The sequence below is a fragment of the Penicillium arizonense genome (assembly GCF_001773325.1).
Source record: "Penicillium arizonense strain CBS 141311 chromosome Unknown PENARI_contig033, whole genome shotgun sequence".
Taxonomy (NCBI): domain Eukaryota; kingdom Fungi; phylum Ascomycota; class Eurotiomycetes; order Eurotiales; family Aspergillaceae; genus Penicillium; species Penicillium arizonense.
In genome coordinates this window covers 151092-173284 of record NW_019173310.1, presented here as the reverse complement: position 1 = coordinate 173284, position 22193 = coordinate 151092, and the positions used below count along the sequence as shown (strand labels likewise).

The 22193-nt window shown below is 48.4% G+C and overlaps 7 protein-coding genes across 7 annotated transcripts; 3 read left to right on the top strand and 4 right to left on the bottom strand.

Moving 5' to 3' along the window:
* Positions 1-503: 503 nt before the first annotated feature.
* Positions 504-4377, bottom strand: PENARI_c033G04572 (uncharacterized protein; the record flags this gene model as incomplete). The annotated part of the gene is made up of 4 exons (XM_022636636.1): positions 504-767; positions 874-909; positions 3270-4082; positions 4132-4377. The coding sequence occupies 4 exons, from the start codon at positions 4375-4377 to the stop codon at positions 504-506; spliced, it is 1359 nt and encodes a 452-aa protein (XP_022483498.1).
* Positions 4378-4560: 183 nt separating this feature from the next.
* On the top strand, positions 4561-4818 carry PENARI_c033G09567 (uncharacterized protein; the record flags this gene model as incomplete). Its single annotated transcript, XM_022636659.1, has 2 exons — positions 4561-4643; positions 4701-4818. The coding sequence occupies 2 exons, from the start codon at positions 4561-4563 to the stop codon at positions 4816-4818; spliced, it is 201 nt and encodes a 66-aa protein (XP_022483512.1).
* Positions 4819-6707: 1889 nt separating this feature from the next.
* Positions 6708-7592, bottom strand: PENARI_c033G11888 (phytanoyl-CoA dioxygenase family protein; the record flags this gene model as incomplete). The annotated part of the gene is made up of 1 exon (XM_022636675.1): positions 6708-7592. The coding sequence occupies one exon, from the start codon at positions 7590-7592 to the stop codon at positions 6708-6710; it is 885 nt and encodes a 294-aa protein (XP_022483527.1).
* A 1462-nt stretch (positions 7593-9054) lies between these two features.
* On the top strand, positions 9055-9972 carry PENARI_c033G07768 (phytanoyl-CoA dioxygenase family protein; the record flags this gene model as incomplete). Its single annotated transcript, XM_022636650.1, has 1 exon — positions 9055-9972. The coding sequence occupies one exon, from the start codon at positions 9055-9057 to the stop codon at positions 9970-9972; it is 918 nt and encodes a 305-aa protein (XP_022483515.1).
* A 1086-nt stretch (positions 9973-11058) lies between these two features.
* nrps6 (putative nonribosomal peptide synthase) lies at positions 11059-14979 on the bottom strand (the record flags this gene model as incomplete). The annotated part of the gene is made up of 2 exons (XM_022636664.1): positions 11059-11112; positions 11239-14979. 2 exons carry the CDS (start codon positions 14977-14979, stop codon positions 11059-11061), a joined length of 3795 nt encoding a protein of 1264 aa, XP_022483473.1.
* Positions 14980-16010: 1031 nt separating this feature from the next.
* On the bottom strand, positions 16011-19091 carry PENARI_c033G06649 (non-ribosomal peptide synthetase; the record flags this gene model as incomplete). Its single annotated transcript, XM_022636644.1, has 1 exon — positions 16011-19091. One exon carries the CDS (start codon positions 19089-19091, stop codon positions 16011-16013), a length of 3081 nt encoding a protein of 1026 aa, XP_022483492.1.
* Positions 19092-21041: 1950 nt separating this feature from the next.
* Positions 21042-22153, top strand: PENARI_c033G03499 (NmrA/HSCARG family protein; the record flags this gene model as incomplete). The annotated part of the gene is made up of 3 exons (XM_022636629.1): positions 21042-21296; positions 21355-21505; positions 21558-22153. 3 exons carry the CDS (start codon positions 21042-21044, stop codon positions 22151-22153), a joined length of 1002 nt encoding a protein of 333 aa, XP_022483519.1.
* Positions 22154-22193: the final 40 nt, after the last annotated feature.

Genomic DNA, 22193 nt, shown 5'->3' with positions numbered 1-22193 from the left:
CGGAGAAACGAAGGATCAAAGGCGTTAAATGTCTACTGGCTCCTAGATGGTGTAGCTAGGTGATTTGAAGGGGTAAGGTATATCAGATTATCTAACTCTATATCATATAGAGATGACATAAAGTCGGATTGCTGGCTTTAGGACATTTCAATGTAAGTATAGAACACAATAGCAAGGTATAAAGAAGGAGTAAGAAAAGGGAATGAGATACATTATAGGAGGTTAATATTACTATAGTAGTACAGTAGGTCAACAACTCCTTTGATAGATCTAACGGAAATATTAGGTAGTTACTAATTGGATAGATATTATAGTTTAAGTGGGCCAGGCCCACTAAAGCCCACTAAAGCCCACCAAAAACCCACCAAAGCCCATGAAAGCCCATGAAAGCCTATGAAAGCCTATAAAAGCCTACCAAAGCTTACCAAAGCCTATGAAAGCCTATGAAAGCCCATGAAAGGCCCATGATTTATTAAGGGTTAGCGGAGGGACTTTCTCGACGCTTAAACCGTGGCTTTGATCATGCTTTTCAGGGACCTGATCCGTTTAACCGCTAGTTTGGGGATCATTGGTAGAGACTTAACGGGTTCCTTGGGAGCCGCAATAACAAAGTCGAGCGTCTCAATGGAGCAATCGCTGTCGGGCTTTCCACGATACTCATAGACTTTTAGGCCACTATGTCTGGCTTCACTCTCGTGCCAAGTAGAAGACTTCTCATTGCTGATATGTGCTGCTTGGGCACTTGCATTGTCATCAACAAAAGTGCCCTAGTTATCATCTCGCTTCGCTGATATCGTGGTCTTAGGCATATTGTGCTAGGAAGAATATAGTTAGCAAAGAGTTACTATTTGTGTCTATCAGCTGCCCACTTACCGAGATCAGAAGAAGGGAGGCATAGAACTCTGTAGCCTATGCGGCGAATCCCGTAATTCCACGCTTATTGAGGTGGCTTCAAAACGTGTAAGAGAATATTTCCATGGTCTTTTTCTTGTCGCAAGAGAAGAAACGATAAAGGCAGCACAAGACTTGACGCATATGAATATCCTATCGCAACGTTGGCCGGCGAGGCTCTTTTGGGGCCTCTATCCCCAGGACCATGCGGAAAGGATAAGAAGATATATGTATAAGGAAAGAGAGAGAAGGCAGCGCTTTATATATATATATATATATAAGGAAGGGGCTATAGAGAAGCGAGCATAAAGAGTGAGTATAAGGAAGTGAGTGTAAGGAAGTAAGTGTAAGGAAGTGAGTGAAAGGTGCAATATATATATTTCTGCAGGTTCACCATTGCATAGTCACTATGCAATGGCGATGTTTGATATACCAACCTAAACAGTTGTAAAAAACGGTAATTTATGTTGATTAGTTAGCAGCGTTATGACCGCCAAGACTAGGATTTTATGCAAGAATGGGCTTTCGTGGGGGCCCATTGGGCCCCCACTGTGGGCTGGGGGTTGGGCTTGGGCCTAAAAGTTCGACCCCCAGCCCACGGTGGGTTGGGCTTTGGGCCCGAGGTCCGGGCCCAACGGTGGGCTTTGCGGAAGTCTATAGGCCACCCTAGATGGCTACAAGAGCAAGACAAAACCTAGATATACGTAGGGTGCTTTCAATGCATCCTAAGCCTAGTCATTCTATCCACCGGGGGTTATCTAGCCGACCACGTGTATAGCTTCCAAACCTCCTTTAAAAGGTTTAGCGGTAATGACAACTTTTAGTATTATAATATTATATACTATAGAGGGGTTGGTTAGGCGGCTTATAGGTCTCTAGTGATATTTATAGCTATTGTATCCTTTGCCGCTTTTTTGATCTCTAACCGCCACGAAAGAAACATTTAGCCGATCGAAGCAACACGGCAATTAGAGTAGTATTAGTGAGGGTAGGTCCTCTTAGGTTTAGTGTGTTCCTAAGGAAGGTAGTAGGGGCAAAAATAAGGTGGTTATAGTGAGATAAAGCTATCGGCTTTAATAGATAGAAGGCTTAAGTAGATATAGATCATGCATGATTAGATCATTAAAAAACTGTGGCAGATAGTGGCAGATAGTAGCCTATAAAAAGGGAGGGCTTAATTGCTTTTGCACGGCGAGACGTTTTATTTGTCCTAACGTACTATATTAGTTTTATGTATTATCGAATATCACAAGCAACGTTTGGTAGCGATTATCTTTTTTAGGTAAGACTACGAGGGTAGAGCCGAACCATGATAGATACTATCGAAGGCGGCTTTGAACAGCCTTTACCCCTTATTGAACGGGAACCATATCTCCTATCCATAAAGGGAGTTTACTGCCACTTCACAATTACATCTTTATTTTCCTGCGCATACGCCTCTAGGGAAGCTTTCTTTAGCCACAATATGACATCGCTACTTCCTGATCAAATCAAACTGTCTTTTATTAGAGCGATAGGCGATCCCCGGCTTCGTCCGCAGTGTATCTAGGTTAGCGAAAATGGGTAGGTCTGCCCTAATGATGTTTCGATGGACAGTCGCAACCTCGCTAGCACCGAGCTATCTGCGTTGCAGGGTAATATCTCTATACCCACTCGGAAGAATCTTAAGGATCGCTAGTTTTCTATTGTGTGAAGATTGCAAGGTTCATAAGATCCAATGTCCAGAAATCGTTCGACGGCTCGGTAAAAAGTATTAATAACCACGCCGCTCCTTGTTCCCTTGTTACAGTCGTCTATACCACTACAGTATCAGGGAAAAACAGCGGCTAGTTTTTAAACAGGGTTCTCCGGCAAGGCTTCCAACGAGATATATAAATCCCGCACAAGCAGACGATAATAGCTAGGAAGGGTTGGAAGAGTTTGAATAAATAAAATGATGTACTATAGCTCAAAGAAGATTAAATCTTTGTCCAGAAAAAGAGATTTGACGTCGTGTTTCAAATAGTTAAGGCATAGACTTGACTTATTAGACCTTTGATAGCTAGGAAGGCCTCTATAGATGCAAGGCCACGTGATATACCTAAGACTATTGCAATATCCTTATATAGCTCCCGGGCCACCCTTCTAGAAACAATGTATTTACTGGCCACATTCACCGAAAAAAGCACATCGCCATTCGTTCTAAGTTAAAAAAACGAGGCCCTTTGTAAGTGCTATGGGATCAGTTTGACTGCCGGGTTGATATGTTCTTCGCCTCGTGCCTCACTCTCGCGGAGCAACTCAAGCCACTCTTCAAATGGCAAAACCTGAAATTGAAATCCGCTTCGTTGGAGGGTCGCCAGCAGCTCCGACCAAGAAAACATGCCCGAGTTACACACGTTGTAGATTGAGTCGTCAACATAGGCAACCCCGGAGATGTCAGACGCGCGGCTTGGCCCAGCGTCGCGGTCAGGCGCAGAGCATGACTCGGCCAACTCGAGCATTACTGTGGCCAGCTTGTCCACGGGAACCCACGAGCAGGTCCGACGTAGTTCAGGCAGGGCCCGCAAAGTCAGTGCCGATCGGATCATCGAAGGGATTGCCTCGGAGTCGTTCCACAGGCCTTTTTTCGAATGTCCTGAAACTTGACCAATTCTGAGAGAGTACGCTCTTGCCCCTGACCGGCGTGCAAGGCTGACCATCCTTTCTCCCACCAGCTTGGACTGACCGTAGCCCATCAGCGCGCTGTTGAGATCGACTGCTTCCTCTTCGATCGTGGCCCAGGAGGCCCCCAGCGCCGTAGGAATGGAAGAGCAAAACAACATGACCGCAGGTTCAAGTCTTCGGACCGAAAGTGAAAACATAATGAGGTGGTATAGTCCCCGGAGGTGTGGCTCGAATTGAGCGAGGGGGAGGTTAAAGTTGACTGGCCATGCAGTATGGATGACTAGAGACACAGAGTCTAGCATACGGTGAAAGGTCTTCCCCACTGGGTCCAGACAAAAGTCAGGCCGGTCCAGTGCGCCGTTTAGTGCCACAACCTTTGATGTCTGTTCTGGCGAAAGCAACAGGCCCCTTTCGAACAGGCTGCCGCGCACCGCCTTTAACGGAGATGCCCTCCGCGTGAGACAGTAAACGGTCGACACCGAGTCATCGTTCAGCAATTCGAACAGCACGTGTGCACCCACTGAGCCAGTGGCTCCTGTCAACAGCTTTGCGATGTCAGGTTGATGATTCGGTGTCAAAATTGCATGTACTTACCACGCTCCTTGTCCCCCGTGGAGTTTCCGGGCAAGGCAGGTGTTTCCGAAATGAGGAGTATTTCTTGACCAGGTTGTCCATCAGTAAGATACTGTCGTCGGCCGTCGAGAGGCTATCTCCGCTCTGCAGCGCGCAGATGTAGAGGGGTAGCTGCGAGACAGTGCCCATTTCAAACACCGAGTTGGGACTCGGAGAGTGGCAGGGGTCAAACCTGAACTGCTGCAGAATCAAGCGGCGGAGGTGCATTGCTTTCAGGCTGTCGACACCTTCGGAAAAGAGATCGGCATCTATGCTTGAGATAGAGATCCCGAGTTTATCCCAACACAGCTTGTCGTTCTATGCGGCCGGGGAGAAGAACAACAAGTATCAAACACCCACAAAGGTCTCATGCTCGTTTTGTCGTACACCTATTTGGACGAAGGACGCAGTATGTGTCTGTTAGTCCCGCAGTTGATTGACTTTTCCGACTCGCCGGACGAGCAGCGGCACCGAGTGCAAACGTTCATGCCAACGTAGGTTATGTACCTTGACACCAGCGAATATTTGCAGTGACTAACCGTAACCACTAGGTGCCACATTTTCTACGAAAATCGTTTGAGAGACATCCACGATGGAATTACCAAGTGGTCGGGAATGGACGAGCAGAGCCAGAGACTAGATGATGCTGGCCAGCTACTCGAGCAATAGTGGGATGATAACTTTGTATGAATTAGGGGTTAGGGTTCTCTTCCTGTGCACCGGAGCGAAAAGTGCCGAACTATGATTTATGGCTATATATATCCAGACAGATGGCCATGTGTATATACAAAATAAATGTGAACTACCCACCATTGGGTGATCTCTCGACACCCACCTCTGCTGTCCGCATAGCAAGGTGGTCTTATGCAACTCTCCATGCAACTCTTTTCAAGTCTACGTCCAAGGCGCTCTGATAATTTCATCCCCTTTGATTCAGTACTAAACTTATCACGGTACGAACATACATAGAATAAGTGGACACTATAAGGCAGACAGTGCCTACAGAGAGCCTTTTACTACCACATCATTGTCAGTTGTAGCAGAGGATCAAGGGAAGAAAGACGTGCTCTTAGCTAGCTGTTCAAAGTGTCTGTTCTATTCGGATATCTTTCTCCGTTATAGCAGTGCGACTAAGCCGATCCACTATTGGTTCCGCCCTTAGATCTATCTAAGATCAAAGCGCGATTGTTCATGCCGCAGGTATATAAATTGAGCGTAGCTCTATCTAAGAGTAACACTGAGCACAAGGCGATTTTACTAGATACGTACGCATGACCACTATCACGAGCATAAGGACTACAATGCTCTTCTGTTTCTTTCCTGACATTAATGGCTGTCCCGAGATCTTGACAGCCGGTATACATGAATTACCAAATAGTCGGCAACCTAGTAGTCAGGGGTTGACATTGAACTGCTGACAGTATACTAGAGTGGCCCCGGAAGATCTAGCATGGCCGCCTGTGCTCCGCGCAAAGCCATGGCCAACGCATTTGGTCTAGCCCCTTCTTTTTACAAGATACAGGATCCCCTACTTGAAACACTATCAATACCAGGAGGCGTAGACATCCAATTGCTAGATCCGTTGTGCAGAAGCTTGACATGTTTATTTCTCACGGCAAGGTTAAAGTGATCTGTCAAGCCGTTTCTTGCGCGGGGTTCGAATATTTCATACCAAAAGTTGTTCCCAGGCACGCGAACATTATTACTTACATAATATTGTCGAATGAAGAGGGGCCTTACGTTACTAGCTTGCCGAGTTTTGCAGCACCCATTTGCTTACTCATTTGCTACGTTATAGATAGCTTCTTGCCAAGCTGCTTGCCAAGCATTTCATGCTTTGGTAAGCCCACATTGGGTCCAATACTCGCTGCCTGAGTCAGTCCTAGCAATTACACTCATTCTATGCTATTAGGCCGACCATTGGTCTATTGTAGAACTAGCGCGTACCGTATCTCTTGGAATCGACATGTTTCTCTAGGGGTGTTTGCATATTTCGCCTGTTCGTGTTTGCACCGTTTGTTGTTTTTGATTGTGCGCCCCATCCAAATCATCTCGGACCCCTGTCTCCACCGCATCTCCCATTAGGCCCATCCTCGAGCAACCATGTATCACATACTACTTAATATAGACTTTTATAGTAGATATATTTAAATTATAGACCTTTTAATGTAGATAAATACTAATGGAAATTTTTCTACTCCCATGGGAGTGGGTCTGGTGGGACTAGACCGTGAAAATTCCCATGGGACCAGATTTTGGCTAGTCCCATGGGGAATGTCAAGGTCTAATCCAAACCTCCTTCTATATCTCAATACACATTTGCCTTGATGGTACTGTCGTGAAAGCTGCTGTCTTCATTGTAGAAATATACCTCGTTAGGTAGAGACATATACGCATGCGGCATTTCTAATCGCGGCCCGATTCTACTACGAATTGCCTAGTAATATTGGGCAATCCACTTTGCAACAGAGCAGTTCTCTTTGAAAGTTTGTATATACTTTTCTACTACCCCATGTATCCCGATTCTCATTGGGCTACATGACCGAACATCCTCCTACCTAAGCAAATATGTCTGGCTGATTTGACAGCAATTCTATCTCATCCTCCAGACAGCCCAGCTTCAAATTCATCAACCCACTGATATTAGTGGGCAGTGGACGAGTTGTGCGCCAGCCGATCATCTTCTGGGCCAGAGGCGTCATGGTCTCAACAATTGAGCGAGGTGCGGACATGAAGGTTTCAGTATGTGCCAGCTGGCAAGACGCCATCTGGGTAAGAAGGAGCCGCCGGGCTTCTTCACCTCGATGGACCCCACCCCCATGCACCATTCCCTGATTCATGAGCAGAGAATCTCCGGCCTTCATGGTCGCCTGTACAGTGAGCTCCTCTAGGGGGTCGCCCTTTTCGGCCCATTTGTGGCTTCCGAGGATCAGTCGGGTAGCTCCGTTCTCCTCGGTGAAATCCGTCACAGCCGTGATCCAGCTAATAGAGAGCAAAGGTGCACCAAGCGGCATATGGCGGATCACCGGATGAGTGGCTTCATCACGGTGTAGGACCTGCCCGTCGTCGCCTGGATGATCTTCCATCGCCGTCCCGGTGATCATCCAGTAGTCTCCAGTCTCCTTGAACGCAGTTTCGCACACGCGGTGGAGAGTGGTATTGTTGAGGATGTCGTGGCGGAAGGTCTTGGAGAGTATGGGGAGATAACTCATCCATCTCAAGGTCTTGGGCATTGGGTCGTCGAAATATAGAAACTTTCTTCCCGTGGGCACGACCTTAGCGATCCCGTCGAGGTCTTGATTGAATCGTTGCAAAGTGTTAGGGGATAGGAAGCCCTCGATGATGACCGCGCCGTCTTCCTCGACAATGTTCCATATTGCCTCAGGGTCGGTTGTGTTTGGGACCCGTCTGATCTGAGGCTTAGAAGTCGAAGGGATGGTCATCTTGGCTTAAATTGGAACGAATAAAACCCTCTTAGAATGGAGGAGTGAGAAAGAAGAACTAGAGTCCGGCTGTCCAGGTGAATGCGAAAAGATAGGAGATCCGGTTTTATACAGGTAAGGGATGCCCAAACCAGTCCAGTCGGTACGGAAACGTCGAGGCACAAGTTTTATGGGGCGCCCTAAATGATGGACCACGGGGAGACATAGGCCTTCTCCAAGTAGGAGTTGCGGTAAAAAGGAACACTTCATGACTACGGACCTCTCGCAGGAAGTCTGCGCCCAGCATGCATTCAGCTGGTGTCCCAGGAGGAATGTGCATCCAACAAGGAGTTCATGTCGGCAAGAAGACTCCGCCGCTGGAGTTTCGAAAGACCCCTCGACCATATTGTGTTTTAGTCATATTAAAGAGCCTTGAGACATGTAGAGCGATCTGTAATTGATCCCCTGCTTTGCGTATAATTGAATGTTAATCAATCAACAGACCCGGCGTATATCCTACGGTGCCCAATTAAGACCTGCCTTCAATTAATGAATGCATGGTGCACAATGCAGCATTCTCAAGAAAGTTGAACAATCAAGTTTCGATTGGGCTTGTCTTACACATATGCTGTTCGAATACCTGAGGCCTGCTGAGTGTCGATCTTTCCAATTGCTTTTTCCTGGTCACGACGTGATAAAGACTTTGGCATGGAAATTTTAGAAGTCCCAATCAAAGAAGTCCCAATCAAAGCTCCACAGCCCCAACTGGATCATGATATTTTGATTCGGGCAAGACAAAAAGTCGGTAGCTAGTGTTGACTCACTTCTTCACATTAATGTCATTCTATATACGACGGGACTCGGTTCCTGTGACGGAATACATTCAAGCGGAGACTTAATGGCTTTTTGTGACATACCAACCAGAAATAGCCACTTGGCATACTGATATGCATGGGGCGGGCATGTGAACAGCAAAATTTGAAAGAAGCATAGTCCCTACAAGTGGACCCCTCCGTATGCAGTGACCATATGCACACTAGATGCGACAGCACATAGGGCATCACCAATGAAATACAGGATTCTTGTCAGGTCTTCCCACGCCAAGCTGATAGCTCCGCATGTTGGAGGCGGGGGATACGTGTTCATGCAGCCGTAACGAAGGTGGTCCAGGTTGTCGATCCCGATGGGATAGATTTGGCAAAGGAAGTCTTTTGCTTATTCTCTCAGCTTTTATCACATTCCTCGGTTGCTCAAAATGAGCTATCACCTGCCATGTCCATATTGTATTGATCACATATCCTTGTTGAACACGGAACCCCCTCGGATTAGTATTTAAGGTGTCTGGTTTCCGATAGTAAATGGTGGGTGCGAGTGTTCTCTATTTACCAGCATCCACTAAATTTTTGCTCTACTGTGATAACTTTCTCGCATTGATTCTTCCTCCTTCTTATTCTCACAGACCTTTACCATCTATGCTGTCAGTATGACTATCCCCTCACACACCAATCCACAAATCAAGCGGTTCTCCGTGGTGGCAGACCCCGATACCATCTTTCAGGCCTATCAGGATGATGGGGTGGTGATCATAGAAGGCTTTCTCAACGCTGAGCAGCTGGCCAACTTCAACCGGGAAGTGAATCCTCACCTAGAGCGCCTACGGCACGGGAATCAGCCATCAAAGGCAAAGCTTATGGAAGGGTCCTTAGCATCGCTTCTGCCACCGCAGCAAAAACGCGTGCACAATCTCGTGGGATTTTCCAAGGTCTTCCGTCACGATGTTCTCAATCATGACTTAATGCACGAGCTCTGTCGGCGGGCATTCAGCGTGACCGGCGACTACTGGCTTGCTTCCGGGGCCGTGATTGACAATGGCCCAGGAACACCGAAGCAGATCTGGCATCGAGATCAGCCTTCCTACCCAGTTATACAGGTGGGTCCTGGCAGCGCAGAGGGCCTGGTGAACTTTTTCACTGCACTGACGGACTTCACCGCAAAAGCAGGTGCCACTCAGTTTCTGTGGCATAGTCACAAGGTGGATGGAATCCCGGATGGAGATTCAAATCATCCAATGGTCATAGCTGAGGTCAAGGCTGGTGACTCTATTCTTCTTAGTGGCAAGATGGTCCATCGGGGTGGAGACAATAGTACACCGAACTTTGTTCGTCGCTCCCTGTCTCTTGCTATTTCCCCTTCGGTGCTCACGCCATATGAGTCCACCGTTCATCTCCCAAGGCCATTGGTCGAGAGTATGACACCGCTAGCCCAACGCATGATTGCATGGCGATCGGCTAATGTTCCACCCCCGTTCCAAATCGGCATGTGGACACTGAATATGAATGAGGTGGGAGAGGAGATAGGCTTGAAATGCAACCAGCCATACGAAGAGGATGAAGAATATTAGGCTATTGTTCCGTTTGTGACAAACCACGTCATATAGGGGGCATATGATCGTTTCAATCGTTTTCTTATTATCCAGCTTCTTGACCCTTATGTACTGTTATCTCATGGCCTGGCAATTTGTAGAATATTCATTTCGTAGTTTGCTCGCTATAAAATCAACCTATATTCGGACATCTGATACAATACGATTCACCCATTCGTCCTGTAGCCTCGGTGTCTGTCTCTCCATTATTCTTAGAGACAGGAACGTTTACTGTCTCCATCGAGTCGATATCCCGTTTGGAGCAGCCGCAAACTTGGTTAGATGCTACGTATTACCTGCACTATTCTGGTGGAAGATTTATGACTTTCCGGTCCTCAATCTGGATTATGACGGGCGCTTTGGGGTGTGCGAAGCCAGCAGGCGCCGGTAAGGGCACGGAGATATTGAAAGTTGCTATCCGATAGGGAACTGTAGCGGGCCAGAGCCCGAGAGTAAAACTATGTGCCATGGCCTTGGGTACTTCCCTCGACGGACGACGTTTTTTGGAAGCATGGACACCGCCTTCGGCAGAAAGGCCTATCTCGTTTCATCATCAAAGCGGGGCCGATCACGCTTCCTTTCTTCAAGATTGTTGTAGCACCCCAACCAAAACGCGTCATTTAATTAGACCTTTCTTCTTTAATAACCCATAAAGCCACCAATTCGCTCTCAAAGCTCTCAAAAACTTACGGAGCAAGAATATGGGATCTTATTAGAAACGGACGGGGAAGAAGAGAAGCTTCGACCCACTGAGGACTAACTACTCTCAGGACCATCCAGGGTCACATGACCTGGTTGGTCATGTGATTCCAACACTAACGCTACAAGATTACCTAACGCTCGCTCAGAGTTGGAATAAAACAATAACACCAACATGGGGAAGGAGAGCGACTGGCTATAAATCACCTAGGTTTTACTACACGACAAAAATTTGGAGGGACACGCACTATCCACAGACTCCACTTAGCAATAGGGTAAAAATCAGGGTTGCATTGTTCAAAGTAGTTTATCTAGCAACTCCTAAATTCTTCCCTTTTGCTCGCTTTGGACCAGAAGATGACAATATCAACAGACAGGACCGACCACCTCATCAGGAGAAGCCAAGAACCGCACAAGGACCTCATTGAATTTAGTTAGCAGCCCCTCTGCTAAATTCCTCTCTAGTGCCCCTGTTCTTGTGATAAAGAAGGTCATCATGCTCTCCGAACCTGGCCAAGTAATTAATAGGTGTCGCTTCGATCCTACAGGCTTGAAGATGGGCTCATTAATTTGTGCTGTAGCATTTCCAAGGGAAATCTCAGGCAAACTGGGAAAGTTCTCATGCAGTACGACGGTATCAAGATCAGTATCAGCCGGCCAAGAGGTGCTTTGTGCCACCATGTCAAACCAATCAATGGTTTCGTGCTCAAGTGATTTGACGTGTTGTTGCTGGATCATCGCGAGAAGATCACTAACTCGGATAGTTGGTTCGACTTGAACTCGAACAGGCGTCGTGTTCAGACACATGCCGATAATCTCCTGTCCTGCTCCTGGCTGGATGCCCCGGCAATTTGTGACCTGCCCAAATAGCACATCGGTTTTCCCAGTCTCTCGCGCAAGGACGTAAGCCCAGGCTGCCTTAATGGCCGTCGCCATCGTGATTCCCGCTGGCGGAGGCGCAGGTGCGCATTCCCCCGAGTAGATAGCTGGGACCACCTCGCCAACGCACAATCGTGGGAATCTAGTCACTTCGCTCCCCGCCAAAATGGATTTCCAATAGTCAAGGGCTTGGGGTGTCCGTAGACGTGCGCAGATTCGCCGGTAGCTGGTGCAATCTGCTTCTGGGCGCCGCTGTGAGGAGCGTCCCGGATCTGCATAGATCGCCTCAAGCTGCTGAAACAAGGGTTTCAAACAAACACCGTCGTATTGGGCATGTGAAAGACGGATGACGAATGCGGATTTGCCGGACTCGTTGTAAATCAGCGTGAAATTAACTGTAAGTTGAGTCATTGGTGGTGCTCGTTCTCGATCCTGCATTACCCAAGAGCGCGTCCATTCCATCAGATCCGTATCAGAAGGAGCAGTATATTCCGCCCAGGAAATATCAGCCTGGCGCAAGACTACCTGCATTATTTGACTTTTGAAAGTAATGAAGATCGACCGCAAAGCTGGCTGGATGTCCATCAATACCTGACACGCATGTCGAAGTTGATGGGCATTCACAACACCATGGATCTCCATGGGGAAGTAATCGAGGACGCCATATTCCACCAGGTGTGACTGCATCTCCAAAGTAGGAAATGCGTCCTCCACATTCTTTGCATCAAGCTCTGCCGGCAATACCTGGAGCAATTCTCTTTTTATACTCTCAAAGGGATTCTCATCTTCGTTTGCAGTCTCCGATCTAGAATCACATTTGATGTAACATCTCGCCAATGCTGCCAAAGTTGGTTGGTCAAACACATCAGATACCGTGATATGGAAACCATGCAAACGGGACGCCGAAACCAGCTGTCGTGCCGTGAGAGAATCGCCTCCAATATGGAAGAAATTGTCGTCAAGTCCCACCTTGGAAGAAGGCAGATGGAGTACCTTCTCGCAGACCGACTGTAGCACACGCTCTTCGTGTGTGTCGGCTGGCCGAAATGCTACACGCTCCTCATCAATGCAGAGAATCTCATCTACCGCTCGCTCTGCGGCCCAGTCACGTAGGGCCCTTCGATTGATCTTCCCAGAGGCTGTGCGTGGCAAGTGCCGCAAGTTCACAATTGCACTAGGAATCATATATGGTGGTAACAATTGTCGGAGCTCAGCCAAAGCTTTGCGATTGTGGGCGCTGGATTCAGCTGTTGATTCTATCTCGAGTCCAAAGGCTGTAGCCGGCGGCTGTAACTCCGAACACGTGAATGCAATCAAGATTGGAGCAGATTGTTCACTCTCACCTTCAGCAGCTGCGAGCGTTACAACCTCGGCGACGATTTGAGCAGACGGGTAAGAAATCCGAAGACAGCTTTCGACCTCACCAAGTTCGACCCGTTGGCCTCTGATCTTGGTTTGTGTTCCCTTGCGACCAACCAACTGGATTGACCCATCCAATGAATTATATTTGACAAGGTCTCCCGTCAACAACCATCGTCGCCTAGGCTGATCGCCATGGTCCGATTCAAGGCTCCAAACAGGCCGCTTCACGAATGTTGCTGCAGTCTGCTCATGATTTCCAAGATAGCACACCCCCAATGCGGTGCTTTCAAGAAGCAACTCGCCCTCAATTCCGACGGGACACAGTCGCTGATGGTCCGTCGGGTCCACTACCCAGCATTTACCGGTCGTAAGGGCGCCAAGGTTATCGGCCTCATAGACTGAGCCATGTACTTGACGTAGAAGCAAAGTGCTAGCTGTCTCGGACTGACCGTACATGCTGTAAAGTGTTGTGAAGTCTTCCCATTGCTTGACATCCGCGACAGAGATCGGCTCACCAGCGAGGATCAAACTCTCCAACACAGGAAACTCGCTGGGTATGAGGGTCCGCGCCACCGTCGGGGTCATGGTGACCCAATTAGCTTTGCATTGAGCCAGGGTGGCTTCCATATCATTCTGCAGCTGTTCCTCCGACGGAATGCAGATACAAGCACCAGTGGCCAGTCCAATAAGTTGCTCGAGGATGCTGACCACAAATGCGTACGAGACTGACTGGAATATCCGTGAGTTCGGTCCAAGTTTTGTCTTTGCACAAAATTCAGCGACCCCAGGCCCGAATGATTCTCGATTTATTTGGACGCCTTTAGGTTCGCCCGTTGATCCAGATGTAAAGACTGCATATAGAGGGCCGGACTGGATATCGCTCTCAAATGGCTCTCCTTCCTCTGTTGAAGCTGGTTGTACATCAACTTGGGTGACAGGGACGCCTAGCTCAGCAGCTTTATCCTGGTGACCAGAAATCGTGAGTATGCGATGCACTCCAGCGATTCGACACATGGTTCGCAGCCTCTCAACGGGCAATGATGGAGTCAAAAAGACAAAGGCAGCTCCGGCTTTGATCACACTCAGCATAGCTACCACAGTCGTCACTGATTTAGGAATCATGAGGCCAATGAATTGGCCCGGTTGAACGCCGACTTTGTCAAAAACAATACGGCGCGACATGCAGGATGCCCATTGATTGAGCTCGGCGTAGGTCAAGCTTCCATCCCAGGCAGACACCGCAAGTGAAGATGGACGTCCCAGCATTTGTACATTGATAAGTTGATGGACACGCACATCGTCGTCGTCAGCCGTTCCTGCCCTGTTGCGAGAGACATGCCAATGCTGCATCTGGGCTAATCCTTTTCTGCCTACTGTTTGAAGATCCGAAATAGTCGAATTGACGTTGTCAATTGACGCTTGCACAAAATCAGCCACTTGGATGAGCAACGTGCGAAGCACATGTGAGGAGAGAACCAAGGGATCAAAACACGCCTGGACAGTGGCGCCACGCGCATACAAGCTGAGCGGGTACTGCTCCTCAACAACCTCCGCACGTAAGTCTCGAAGATTGTCGCCGATGACCAGTAAACTGCGGAAATTGGAGAGCACGATGTTGCCTGGGTTCAACACGCTGAACTTTTCCAGACCCATATACTCGTATTTCCGCATCCGATCATCATAATGCGCTGCAGCCGTAATTGCATCGCCCAAGGTCTCGTTAGGAGATATTCTCAGACGAAATGGAAGAATGGCTTGACAGTCCATGGCCGTTTTTCGACCACGGTAAGCAAGACCAAAAATGACCTCCTCGCTATCCTTGTAACGAGCTAAAACAGCACCCCAAGCAACTGGTAGAAGGTATGGGGAACCGAGTCCCATGCAATGAGGCTCTAGATCATCCAGAAGATCTATGCTCAGCATTTCCCGTTGGGACGGGTCAGTCTTGTAGGGTCCCTGGGGCAATGGAGGGAATGGACGAATTGTTGACTCATTTGCACCAGTTTTCGCTACGTTGGACGCTTGGGACGTATCGGGGATAGTCATCTTCGAAATTGAGTCGTCTAAAGTACCACAGTTATCACTGATGAAGGACGCAATCGATTAGTTGTTATGGGACCACCTTTGGAAAACCTCGACTGGAAAAGGTGGAAGTATGCGCAAACATGGAAGGTCGTGCCTTGTGCTGATTTCACGGACTTTGTATCCACTTTCGAGCAGACGATTGAGCAATCCAACGCCATCGATCACACTAATGCCGCTACATGCTTGTGACACGACTGTGTTTCCGACTTAGGAAATGAAGCGATTAGCGATACGGTCCGTCAGAGCATAATTACGTATTAAATTTTCCTGCATATGCCGAAGCTTTGAGCTAATGTGCAAGAACAACCTATTGGCTGTGTAGGAGAGCTCAGAAGCACGTCGCATTTCAGACTCAATAGTCTGACCGGATGCGTAACCCCTCGCATGATTGACGTGTCCAGGTCTTGCAGCCCAAGCCGCGGTGAGAGAATTTCATGTCGTTATTTTAGGACATATTCGACTTCTGCACTCGCATAGACCCTGGCCAAATCAGAAAGCACTAAAATCCTAGCACTTTCCAAATATATTGCTACACTTGTTCGATAAAAAGCAAAGTAAAAACTGAAAAAGCAGATTCAACATAAACAGGCGAATTCAAGTCCATCAGGACCATGACCATTCTGTAACTCAGCAGACGCATTTTCGTTACAAACACTGAACACCGATGCGTAATTATCGTTCCTTGAGTACTAGCCTCCCATAAAATATCTTAATAATGAAATTGAGAGTGAGCGAGTAACTCGTGCGATGGCTTTGTGCTGCTTCCCATCTGTATCTATTCGAAGAGACCTCTGAGAAAACTTAGCGGTAGAGCAAGCCCCTCTCTCTTTCCCACGAATATCATGCATACTGGTGTATCGGTATGCTATGGCACCGGAAAAATGAAGGGTAAGCCTCTGTGCCCTAATTGATCGTGATCACTGTAAACAACAATATATGAAATCTCGGTAACAATAAACCCAAAAGCCGAACGGTGAACAAATCCAGATCTTTCAACGTCCAACCAAGTAATTAACATATTTCTTCATTAGTTCGCAGTCAAATACTGGGCATTCCAAGCCACCAGGATAGTTTTCCAGAGCCCGCATAGTGTTAGTGTTGTCATATGTGGGCATATTCTCATACAGCTCCCATCGAGTTAATCCCTGATGCACCTTCTCCGCCAGCATCGGAATTAAAGGCTGCAGGGAGACATTTGCACTAGATAAGAGCCGCTCGATCCACTCCCCGTAGCTTACGCGCTGAATGGAAGCGCCTTGTGTCTTCCCAAGTAGCGCCATGACATCGTCCATACCAATGGAAGCATCGCGATGAGGTAGCAAATGAAAGGCATGACCAGAGGCAAAGATGTTGGATGCGATATGGAGCATCGCATTCACCACGTAGCCGACAGTAATGAATTCTTTGCGCTGGTTTGGCAGATGGGGGTAGCAACCCAATTCTAAGCTGGCGCGAATCAACCGGCTAAAAAAGTCATCTGGGTTGCACGCGCCAGTTTTCTGGTCCCCTGTGATGAAGCCCGGCCGATATACGGTGATAGGGTAACCACGGCCAATGAGACGCTGGAGCAGTTCGTCGGCGGCCCATTGGCTTTGAGCGTATCCATGGTCGAACGTAAGGGCGTCGACATGTGGTAGGAGAGGCTCATCCTCGTAGACGATTTTGGCGCCAGTCACGAAGCCTGTAGGGCCAAAGCAGGAGATGCTGGAGCAGTAATGCATGCCCTTAAGGCGGCCAGTAGTGGCCAACCGAGCTACATTCACCGTGCCAATGATGTTAGCCGAACGGTGGAGCGAGTATGGCTGGGTGTAGTTGACCTTAGCCCCGAGATGGAAAATGACACTGGCCCAGTCTGCAATCTGCTCAAATCTTTGTTTGCCTAGGCCCAGCCAATGACATTCTAGCTGACCGCAAAGAGGTAAAAGCTTTGTTAGAAAGGCATCTTGCCAGAGACTGTATTTGACCAATGCTGCCTTCAAACGCTCCCGACCCGTGACGGGATCAGCCGCGCGCACCAGACAGCCAACCTGATGCACACCTGGTATACCCAGCAAATGGGCCAGCAAATAAGATCCCAAAAAGCCAGTTGCACCCGTCAGGAACACTCGGCCTTCGGTATCTAGGCGCCAATCAACGACCAGTCCAGTTGGAAGCGGTAGGTCATCCCCAAGCAAGGTATCGGCTACCCAAGTGTCACGCTCGTTACGGATCGTTGGCATAGAGGCCCCTTGATTGGAATCAATGATAGAAACTAGCTTTCCCAGAGTTGAGTTCTCATAGAGTGTGAGTAGGGAGATCTCGGTTTTGAGTTGCTGGCGGATGCGACTTATCAACAACGATGCCTGAAGGGAAGTGGCTCCATGTTCGAAGAAGTCATCGTCATCCGAGTAGTGAGGAACTGGGGTGGCCAATATGGTTGTCCATAGCCCGACGACGTGGGCCCTTGTGCTCAACCTCGCATCGCCACACGTGTCACGCAAATGCTTAGCCCGCTTGTGGTACATTTCATTCAGCTTCCGGCGGTCCACCTTAGCGTGGGCATTGAGCGGTAAATCGGCAACCACCTCAATGTGTGGTACCATATAATCCGGTAGTGTTGCCCGTAGCGTTTTCAACGCGTCTGACACGGCGTGAGGTCCAGCGGTTGGCTGAAGAACGACGAATGCCACGAGGGTCGCTCCAGACCCTTCCTCCTTTTCATCTATCCGCATGGCAAACCCATTCGAGAAATGGCCTGTGTTCATGACTGCCGCATCAACGGCGCTGAGCTCGATTCGGAATCCACGGATTTTCACCTGGTGATCCCGACGCCCAAGGAAATCATGCTGGCCGTCACTTCGGCGTCGTACTATGTCTCCGGTTCGATACATACGGTAGGGCTCACCAGTGTCGGGGTTCTCCATGCCATCGACAAAGGTGAATGCTTGAGAATCCTTGTCAGGCTGATTAACGTAACCAATCGACACGCCTGGTCCCCCCACCAGCAACTCGCCTTCTTCGCCATCAGGGACAATTTGGCCTCCATCGTTACACACACAGCAAACATTGTGACCAATAGGCTTGCCAATGCTAACGCTACCCGCATCTATGTCTGCCATAGTGATCTCATGGGCCAGGCAATAGACGCAGCATTCCGTAGGTCCATAAGCGTTCATGAGATGCTGCGGGGGCCCCGCCTCCAGGATTGCCTTCATGGCGACAAGGTTGACCGCTTCTCCGCCCATCAGGATCACTCGAAGAGGTGCGAAAGTTGCTGGAGCGGTGGTCGCCACCAAGTTTACCAATGGCGTTGTGATAGCCATGATGGTAATGCCGAGCTGACGGATGACCGTTCCCAGATTGGATATATCTAGTAGCGTCGATTTGTTGAGTACGCCAATCGCTGCACCGCGAATGAGCGCCCCCCAGATATCGAAGAGAGCCACGTCAAAGCTCGTGCTGTTGCCGTGGCCCACGACGTCTGTTTTCTGGACGGGATCATAAGGGGCGTGGTGTGACACATGGAGGATAGAGGCACCTCTAACCTGCACAGCCTTTGGTTCACTGGTTGTGCCGGATGTATGGATAAGGTGAGTGCAATGCCCCAAACTTGTGGCCACGGGAAGAGAGCTGTCCTTTGTATCTGCTAGCTTGTCGTCGCTTGGGGGAAATTCGCCGGTTGCGAGGAGATCAAATGGGAGCGCCCGCGTGCTGTTGGGTTCATCTACAATGATGTAACGAGCGCCCAGCCGTTGTAGGCGACTGATGATTTGTTGATCGGGCAAGAGGGGGTTCAGAGGTACACAGGTTCCTCCGGCGTAGATAATGGCCACCTGGGTCACGGCATCCCAGAGTCCATGGTGGACAAGAATGCCAACAGGTTCTTCGGCCACAAAATCTTGTTCGTGGAGACCTTGCGCCAATATCAGGGCTGCCCGATGAAGGGCTCCGTAAGTCAGACGCCTGCCGTCCTCGTCAATAATTGCCAGGGCGGAAGGGTCCTCCAGCATCTGCTGGTAGAATAGTCCGCCCAAACCCTCGTCTGAGGAGACAGCAACTTCGTACTCGGATGCTGGGAGCTTGGCTGATCCCATTTTATTATGTTGAATTAGAATGAGAGGTGAGTTGGATCTTTCGTCAAAGGAAATATAGAGTAGCAAACGTCTTTATGCACTTCAAGCAGCCGAAAAACCGACGCTATTCAGCTCCACATCATCTGTAAGCATGTATTATTTCATTTCCCACTCATCGGCTTTGTGCTACAATCTAGAGCAGAGGGAATGAATCAGAGTAGGCCCACTCTCCATGCACAGGAGATTACGGGGCTTGGACAATATCCATCATGCAGACTGGGTCTCAACACACTGCTTGAACAGTAATGTAGAGGCAACCTGAACTCAGTTTACTCATGCTCTGCATTAGCGAATTGTATTTCTCTTACAAGATAATCAAATTATATGGCTATTCCTACTGGAAGATTTCAAACATAAGATTTCACGGTGTTCTTTATATTGACACATAAGGGTAGTGAGTAATTACATATCTAAGCCCGCAATTCGCCTACTTCTACCCTCTCAATAATTGACTTAATCATGCTATCACGTTAAAAGAATGCCCTTTTATTGACTAGGGGTAATAACGCCACCGATCGACTTCCAAAGCTACTCTACCTGGCGGCCTAAACAGGATATATGTGAATCTCGAAAATGGAGAAGGGAACGAGAGCCTCGCATGATGCATGTACTGTGACTCTCATGAAAATATATGTCTCCAAAGCATAGAGAATATGAGACGTGCGACCATATTAGGAAAATCACCTTGCATGAGAGTGTCTTGGAAGTATTGCATCACTAGTGGGTGGGGATTGGACATCTCCCAGGCTCTAACTAATCATAATAGTATGATATTCCGAATGCCCAGCCTCACGCCATATAGACTCTTCTCGACACCGCAACTCATGAGGCTGAGGATACCCTGCAATCTCAGGCTTTTATTGACCTTGCCGCTGTATGATTGCTCAATATTGATGTAACTGATTGCATATAAGCGCTCCACCATAAAGCTGAGGTTTTCGGAAGGACTATCCCTGCTGCCGGGCTGGACGGATGTGACCTAGTAGACTAAAAGGGCCTCTTTTGTTTTTATTGCAACTCATCTGGCCCATCTGAGGCTCTCGTTCACGGACGTAGTCCGTGCTGCCCAGTTGGTTACCACTATGCCAACTTGCAATCATTTTAATCAGATTTCCGTACCCTCTTTACTTAGCCTTGTATGTTGTTTGGCGCTAAATTCCAAGGCTACATTTGCATTGTTAATGCGCCAGAGAGCCTCTCCAAGACTGGGTGCTTCCTCCATTGGTTGCCAGTTCTCCCTAAAGTCAGGTGTGTAGCTCACAAGCATGACTTGGCTTGATTATGTTGACATTGGCATTTTCAGGGACGGGCCGATTAGGTTACAAGGATGGCACGGAAGTGCCTGGTCGCTAGTGCGCCACATCTTACTTTTTTTTCAAGTTTTGACCGCTGTTCACACCCCAAATTTACATCATTTGTAATTATCGACAATTACCAGTATGTATGTATATATCCTTTCTTAGCTCCAATTGCGATCGTACACAATGTAGATCCCGATCGACCCTCTCCATATCTTTTTCCTCTATCCTTTTTTTGTTTTCCTTTCTTTTTGTCAAATATCCCTTCCTTGTTTTGAACACGGGGTGCTGCCCTTCTCCCGCTTTGCATGCGCATATGAATGTTGCTCTCTCACATCCCTTGCGCCTCAGTGTGGAAGATCAGCAACGCCATGCAGCACGCATCTGGATGCCAGGAAAAAAAGAAAGTATCAGACGAAGAAAAAAACGAGAGGGAAAATATGTAACATTCTCACAGGCCAATGGCTGACGGAACCATGCCCTCTATGTTCTCAATTATCTCAATCTTCCCTCTATCGTTCTTTGGTTCACAATCAGCTACATTCCCATAACTCTGATACCCATTACCCAATTTCGTTTTTGTTTCGTTTGAGGCACTAACTACATCGCGGAAATGACCGTTACCACTCCTCTGATAACCGTATTCGGCGCTACCGGCAACCAAGGTGGTGCTGTCGCTCGCTCATTGCTGAAAAATCCTTCCTTCAAGGTTCGAGCACTCACTCGAAACCCCAGCTCCGATGCTAGTCAGGCACTGGTATCTCAAGGTGCCGAGGTTCAACAGGCGGATGGATTTGATAAAGAGTCTATGCTCTCCGCATTTGCCGGTTCGTGGGGCGCTTTTGTCAATATCAACTCGGACGACAAGGTAAGAAACTGTTTGCACTTGAGGATACTTTAAGACGGCCCGGCTAAAAGACATACAGTCAATCAAGGAAAAAGGTCTGACCGAATTTGATATGGGCAAGACCATTGTGGATGCAGCAGCGGAAGCTGGAGTGCGTCATTTCGTCTTCAGCTCCGGGCCTAACAGCCTTGAGCTTACTGGTGGGAAGGTCAAAATGAATGCCGCGCAGGGTAAATCGATTTATGATTAAGATCTGGCCTTGATACTAATTTTTTTCGATAGCGAAATACGACATCGAGCAGTATGCGCGAGGTATCGACCGCTTTGAAACAGTCGGTTTCATCTGTGTGGCATGGTTCTTGGAGAATTTTTCTATCAAAGAGATTGCACCTATCTTCGGCGGATTCCCTCACCTGCCCGATCCCGAGGGATATTTGACCTTTGTCGCACCAAAATGGGGTGGCAAAGAAGATGTGCCCTTCCTCAGCATATCGGAGGACCTCGGAGACATTGTGCAGGGTATGTTCCTTGATCCTTTGCGGTGGAATGGCAAGGTTGTTCATGGCTGCAGCGATATCTGCAGCATGGACGATGTTGTCTCACAGTTCGAAAAGGTGACTGGACGCAAATCCCGGTTCCAGCCGCTTGAATCTTGGCAAGCATTTAATACCCATGGTGTTGCCGAGCTAGAGGACACCAAGATGATGTTTGGAATGACGCAGGGTAGTGGAGGACGGTACTTTGGACCCGAGGCCTCCGAGAAGAAAACTGCCTTGGAACTCAAGCGAAACACCGCATTGGCTCTGGGTATGTCCAAGAAGGAACAGGAGTTGACGACGGTCGAGTCTTGGTTCCGTAAGCACTCTCCCTCGTGGTAATCTATAGTCGCCCTTTGGCTCCGTTGGAGAGCGAGGTAGA